General features: G+C 46.4%; 1 protein-coding gene across 1 annotated transcript in view; it reads right to left on the bottom strand.

The window, feature by feature from the left end:
- LOC108686725 (carbonic anhydrase-related protein 10) overlaps window positions 1–241 on the bottom strand; it is a 4313-nt gene extending 4072 nt beyond the window's left edge. The window contains exon 1 of the mRNA XM_018192167.1: window positions 178–241. Coding sequence (XP_018047656.1) covers window positions 178–241 — 64 coding nt within the window. The remainder of the gene's footprint in view (window positions 1–177) is intronic.
- Window positions 242–6512: the final 6271 nt, after the last annotated feature.

Consider the following 6512-nt stretch of genomic DNA (forward strand, 5'->3'; position numbering starts at 1 on the left):
ACATAATATTGTTTCAAATAAAAAAGATAAAAAAAGATAAAAAAATAAAAAAGACTTATGTTAAAAATAATATCTACCAGGTGATAAAGACAAATATAGGATAATGAAAAGATTTTTTCTATTGATATCACGTATAGAAAAATATTAGAAACTCATAACAATATTGGATATACAAACCTTTTATCAAAATGACAACAAACACTCCCCAAACACCCAGGAAGACGGAACTGAAGGGGGCCATTCCTAGCGCTGTGCGGTCTTCGTCAATTGAACATCATTCGGCTCGTTTCTGCGACACAGAGAGAAGGAAAACCAGTTGATTCACGGGCTGGGCTCGAAAGTGCTCGCGTGTCGCGCACCCTCTCACGTGCCCCTCCGAGGCCCGCGGAGGTCGCGACTTTCGCCCTCTCGGGTAACTTCAACAGCCTGAACCATCCACGAGAGACTCTGATGAGCCCCGGTAACTTTCGAGGGAGAGAAACTTGACGATCTACGATAACGTAATTGATCCGTCAACCGTACCGCCCCTTCAAAAAGAACAAAAAAGAAAGAAAATCCGCGAACCGCCGTCGTCGGTTCTAATCTAATCGTTTGGCGTCACGCAACGCGACTCCGACGCCGACGAACATCGACGTTGAATTTGCATCTCTGACGCTCGTTCCGCACGAGAGGATTATCGTGTGGCATGATAACGCTCGCGGGTGACTTTCACGTTCGTGTGAATTCTCGCATAGCCGTTACAACAAGTCCGTAATCGGATCAGTCATCTGTTGTCTTCAGCAAGGAGAAAAGCTCTTTCTCTGCCTCTCTTATTATTCGCGGTATTTTCGCGGAATGCATGCAACAGAGAATGTATTAAGCAAGGCGCAAGCCGAGCATTACGAGTAAGAAAGAAGAGACAAAATCCGTAGTCATCGTTGTCCGGCGTCGCTTAAATGGGGGCGGGGTTCTCTCTTCGCTCGATCCCCACTCTGGTCCATTCTGTGGAGTCCACTTCACCCCGGGTTCCTCCACGGTACTCGAGCGGTGTATTCTTAGGTCAGGGAAAACTCGAGTGCGCGGCTCGCTTCGATCGATCGATCGGATCTCCACACGTCCGTCCACGCGAAGAAGAAAAAAAAAGAAAAGAAGCTGGCAAGAGCGAGCGAGCGAGCGAGCGAGTAAGCGAGAGAGAGAGAGAGAGAGAGAGAGAGAGAGAGAGAGAGAGAGAGAGAGAGAGTACGTGCTTTCCGTACGCTCGTGAATTTCAAAGGATAGTCACTCTTCGTCGTCGCCGCGTCAGCCGCACGACTTATTCTCTTTTTCTCTTCCTCTATCTCCCTCTCTCTTTCTTTTTTTTTCTCTTTCGTGCCTCGACTTCGGTGATGTGTCTTCGAGATAGATACTTTTATCGCACATCGAAACTCGCTGCTGAAATATCTCGAGCCTTCGCGCCCATCGATCGTGCTTCGCACGTAGCCACTTCATCCTGCTTTAGTCGCCTATCGACCGATACAAACGGACTTTCTCCCAAAACGCCAGAAGTTTGTGTTCACTGTTGAATTTTCACTGTTCTCGTCAGAAATAAATTCAAGAAATATAATTAAAAAATAATCAATCAGATTACACAAGATAGATTCGTTGATCGAAATTGATCTGGAAAAAGAAATTATTTTATCATTAAATCTGATAAGGAATTAATGATAAAATTATTCTTTTTCTTGGTTAAATAATATTCTATATTAGAATTATATATGCGATATAAATAGAGGAAGAGAATTGAACTAATCTGAAATTAAAGACAATTCTTGCGCGCGCGCGCACATAAAAACCAGCTCTTTCTAATCACATTGTCATCATTTGACGTTTTTTTTATCCCGTGATGAATCGTTTAAATTTTTGAAGTGAAACGCTTTAAAACTGACAAAAAAAAATTCGATACTATACTATGACATTTTTTTAATTTGTCAACCTGTTTCTACATACAAATCACTCAGCATTTAGAGAAATGTCAGTGTTGTTTAAAAAATAACTGGATTTTTATTACATTTTAATTTGTTTTTAGAACTAATATAAATGATTATCAACGATTATCGAACAATAAAGTCAAAATTTGAGTTTTTACGAGAACATAAGTTTGCAAAATTTATTTATTATTATTATTACTTTTAGCAGTAATTGTTGAAAATAATGACGATTATACTTAGCATTATACTGTATGACTAATTTTGTATGAATTTCGTATTTTGAAAAGCAATTGTACGTATACAAATTTAAATAAAATATCTCACACTTAGAGAATTGCTATGTGATATATCATTCAACATAATTTAGTCAATTTAATTATTTACTTTTTTCGCGAGAAAGAACATCAAATTATCGTTACATCGTTCGAAATAATTAACACTTGCAGTACGTTCAGCTTCATTAGTTTTTATTTAGTGACTCGAAGGGGATTAACTCGATATTTCGCGAGGTCCGTCATACCCACGGGAAACGATGCGCGTAGGAATCTTGATCGATTTACCGTATTACCAGAGTGCAAGCGTTCATCTCTTGTTGCTTCGCGTTTCCAGGCCGAGCGAGTGGCTAAACTCAAATTGTTATCACCGCTAATCGATTAATCGAACGATGTTCCACCTCCGGCGAGCTTCTCCATCCCGAGCAACAAACATTCCATCCGCGCGTTCTGAATCCCAGACAAACGCGATGGTAAGGATCGACGCGAATGTCTCGTTCACACAGAAGAAAAGTATTCCCCTTCCCCCTTCCCTCTCCTCTCCTTTTTCATCATACTATATCGACTATCTCTCTTACATCTCTCAATCGCTTTTCACTACGATTCCTTCATACCTTAATCCGCTTCTGCTTCATACGCTGTATTCTCACACACCACGTTTCCCTTTACATGTCTCTATTTCCCTCGTTTCCTTATATCCCGCTTCTACTTCGCTTGATCGCTTCTACTTATAGCTTCATGCTTCAGTTGCTCGCTACCTCATACCTGGATCGTCTTGCTTTTCATATCATCTTCACGACGTCGCGATGCCGCGCGCAGTCACGCGACGAAGACATATCTTGACGTTTATCCTGTCAACTACTAAATCGTCTTCAGTACATTCGATGCGGAAGCGGGCTTACGGGTGCTGATCGAGGATGATTGAGAAGTATAGAGGGAAAGAGAGATAGAGGAAAGAGGAAGAGAGGAAGATAGAAAGAGAGTAGGTGCACGCAGGTGCGACGGGGGGGCAGGAGCGCGCGCGAATCGATCGCGGGGTCCGCGACGCGAAACGCCGCGACGCGGCGACGAACGGTGCGGCCGAAAATTCGCGTGACGAGAACGCGAAATGGGGAACGCGCGCGGCGTCTCCCTTGCGGAAATCAATAAGCGGCGATCGCTGAGAACGTGGTTTCTCCGCACCGTCCTAACGTTTCCCTTCCGCTTTTCGTCAACGATTTGACGATTTCGACTTCGTGCACGCGAATCGGCAAAAAAAACTTTACATATTCCTCTAAAGAAAGAAAGAACCTACCCCCTCTGTACGTTTACAGTTCGCCTCTCTCTCGTTCGCTCGTTGAACTATCACTAGGAGATACTAACCGTGGACGACGAAAAAGACGACGTCTTTCTTTTCCTCCTCCTCCTCCTTCTCCGCCGGCGCACCACTTCTTCCACCGATTTCGCCGTCGACCGCGGCCACGACGACGCGCGCCACGCAAGCCGGTGTCCTCTTCGAGGACGATGCCGCCGGAGGACGATGCCGCCGTACGCGTCGCGGCAGATTCGCCGATTCGCGGCCCGGCGCCCGAGAACTTTCCACAGATACTCCCTGTCTTTTATTCTCCCGATTTTCTCTCCGCTATCTTGTATATTTCTTTCTCTTCCACCTGTCCTACCGATTTCTGTTTTTTTTTTTCCCCTCGATCACGGAATAATTTCGTTAAAAGCGCACGGCGGCGAAGGAACGACGAAGGAGGAACGACTGCCCTACGAGGCGACTGTATACGTCCCTCCTCGCGCGTCCTCACCCCCTACACCCCTTCTCTCGCTTGAATCTCTTTCTCTATCCCTCGCACGCCAGCTACCCTCGGCATCTCTCTCTCTCTCTCTCTCTCTCTCTCTCTCTCTCTCTCTCTCTCTCTTTCTCTCTTTCACTCACTCACTCAGTCTTGACGTTATCGTGGCGCACGCGCCAGGTGGGCGCCTTCCTCTCTACCCTCCTCAGCGCGTGTGCGCTGAGCGCTCTCTCCATTCTCTCTCTTTGCCTATCTCACCTTCTCTCTTTCCCCTTTCCCTCCTTCATCACCCTCTCGCGCGCGCGATCTATTTCGTATTCGTTCCTCCTGCGCGTCCCGCTCTGCCCGCTCTGCCCGCTCAGCTCGCTCGCTACGTTCGCGCTTGTTCGGCCGCCGCATCGACGCGTCCGGACACGGAGGATGAGATTCTTGTGCCTCGCTCGTACATTCGCCCGTTCGTCCGCTCGCTCACAGCCACCATCATCATCGTTTCTCGTCGTCAGGACGTTTGCGCACTCGAGCCACTGCTGGCATGAGTCGGAACAAGAGGAATGAAAGCATGAGGGAAAGAGAGCACCCGGAAAGTGGAGACGCTCTCTCTTCCGTCTTTCAGTCATGAAGGAATCCCGCGCGAGCCGGCTCGAATTACGGCGAATTGACCTATTTGCCTCAAAGGGGGTGGGTTGGTTGCGCTCCTTCGGTAGGAGACGAGCCCGCTCTTGCGAGAAGCGTCCGGAATCGTAAGCCGGATAAGGGCGCAATGTCGTAGAGCGCGACCTCGAAGCCGCTCTCTGCAATTTCCCTTCCCTTTGTATGCAAGCGGCGGCGCTCGATTGCACAAAAGGGAGAGGGATCGAGGGTCGGAAAATCTTGGAGCGAATCCCTCCTTCCCCTTTCTCTCTCTCTCTCTCTCTCTCTCTCGTCTTTACCCCTCGTCCCTCTTCGGCCATCGGATTCGCGTTTCTTTTCTTCTCGAGACTTGCCGCGCGTAACCAGAGCGCGCTATTATATCGGGCGTTCGGTCGGTCGATCCCAGGGTTGCTCCCGCTTTCCGGAGAAGTATGCCAGGAATTTATAGAATCCATCGGGGATATCGGCAAACTGATCCCATCTCGTCTGGATATTTCTTGAACCACCACAAACGTAGATATACAATTCTGAACGGATATTCGAATTATAATTATCGCGTTGCGGAAATTAGATTGATTGGCACGAATTATTAATAACTGACATGTGGATCATTAACGTGTTTTTGTATATTATGACACGGCACAGATTGTGACGGTATACAATACGTATTAACGTGCAGGCTCTATAAGAAAACGTCGTAGGTATTTATGATAAATGTTATAAATACGAGCATATGGCATATACGCAATACGTATTATATGCAATACGTATTATGTTCCTGATAATATTATTATTAATATTGATATCATTTGATGTATCAATAATAACATAAATGATAAAACTCAGAATATATATACATATATATAATTACATATATATGTATATATATATATATATATATATATGTGTGTGTGTGTGTGTATTTATATACGTGTATATATATATATATATATTCTGAGTTTTATCTGAATAAATAATTAAAAATAATGTACATTTACAGAAGGTGACTTTCAATTTCTAAATTTTGCCCGTATACATTTCCGGAATGAAACAGTTATATTTAATTCCAGAGTTCCGAGAATATCATTGCCAGAGAGAACTCTTCGCAGAAACGCTTCTATTTCCGTGAATTTCCTCGCGTTTTCTCTCGATTGAGAAAGGCTCGGCTTCTCCCGGGCAAGAGATGTAGGCGGCATCGCCGAGCGTTAATCCTGTCATCGACATCGGTCCGCCGAACTTTACGGCGGCGACTTCCGGCTCCGCCGTGAGAGTATATCGATAGACACATCGGGGCGAAATTACGCTCGGAGATCCTCTGGCGTTGGCGTTTCGAGGTCACCAGGCGCCCCCGCCAGGATCTCTGGCGCGCGGATACACCGAAAAGCCCCTGACTGGTCGACTCTACGCGGAGGCGCTTATCGATTTTCAAAGCGGCATTGCCCCCCCGTGAACGCCGCTCTTCCAGCAGGTCGTCGTCGTCGCCGTCGCCGTCGTCGTCACCGTCGTCACCATCATCCTCCACGTTTTCTTCGTCTTGTATGCGAGAGACAGAGCGAAGGAAAGTAAGAGAAAGAGGATAGCTTTTGGACGATCGTGCGACCAACCGAATCGATAAGACGCGTCCTAACATCCGGATGCACTCTCGCGGCTGCATCTGATTGCCCATTGCACATGCACGCCTGTTTGTGGATATTGGATTTGCCGTGAGACTTATGCCCGAGCCTCGCTTCGGCACGTTTCATAACGGCGGTTAGAAGCGACGGCGGCGGCAGCGACGAGTGACGACGATTATGGGTTATCGATATTGCGGACTTAGCTCACCGCGCGCGAGCCGGGACGCTCATGGATATGCAAAAATGTAAAAAAGCGCTTTCCCAGACAACGTA

This window comes from Atta colombica, unplaced genomic scaffold (assembly GCF_001594045.1).
Source record: "Atta colombica isolate Treedump-2 unplaced genomic scaffold, Acol1.0 scaffold189, whole genome shotgun sequence".
Classification (NCBI taxonomy): domain Eukaryota; kingdom Metazoa; phylum Arthropoda; class Insecta; order Hymenoptera; family Formicidae; genus Atta; species Atta colombica.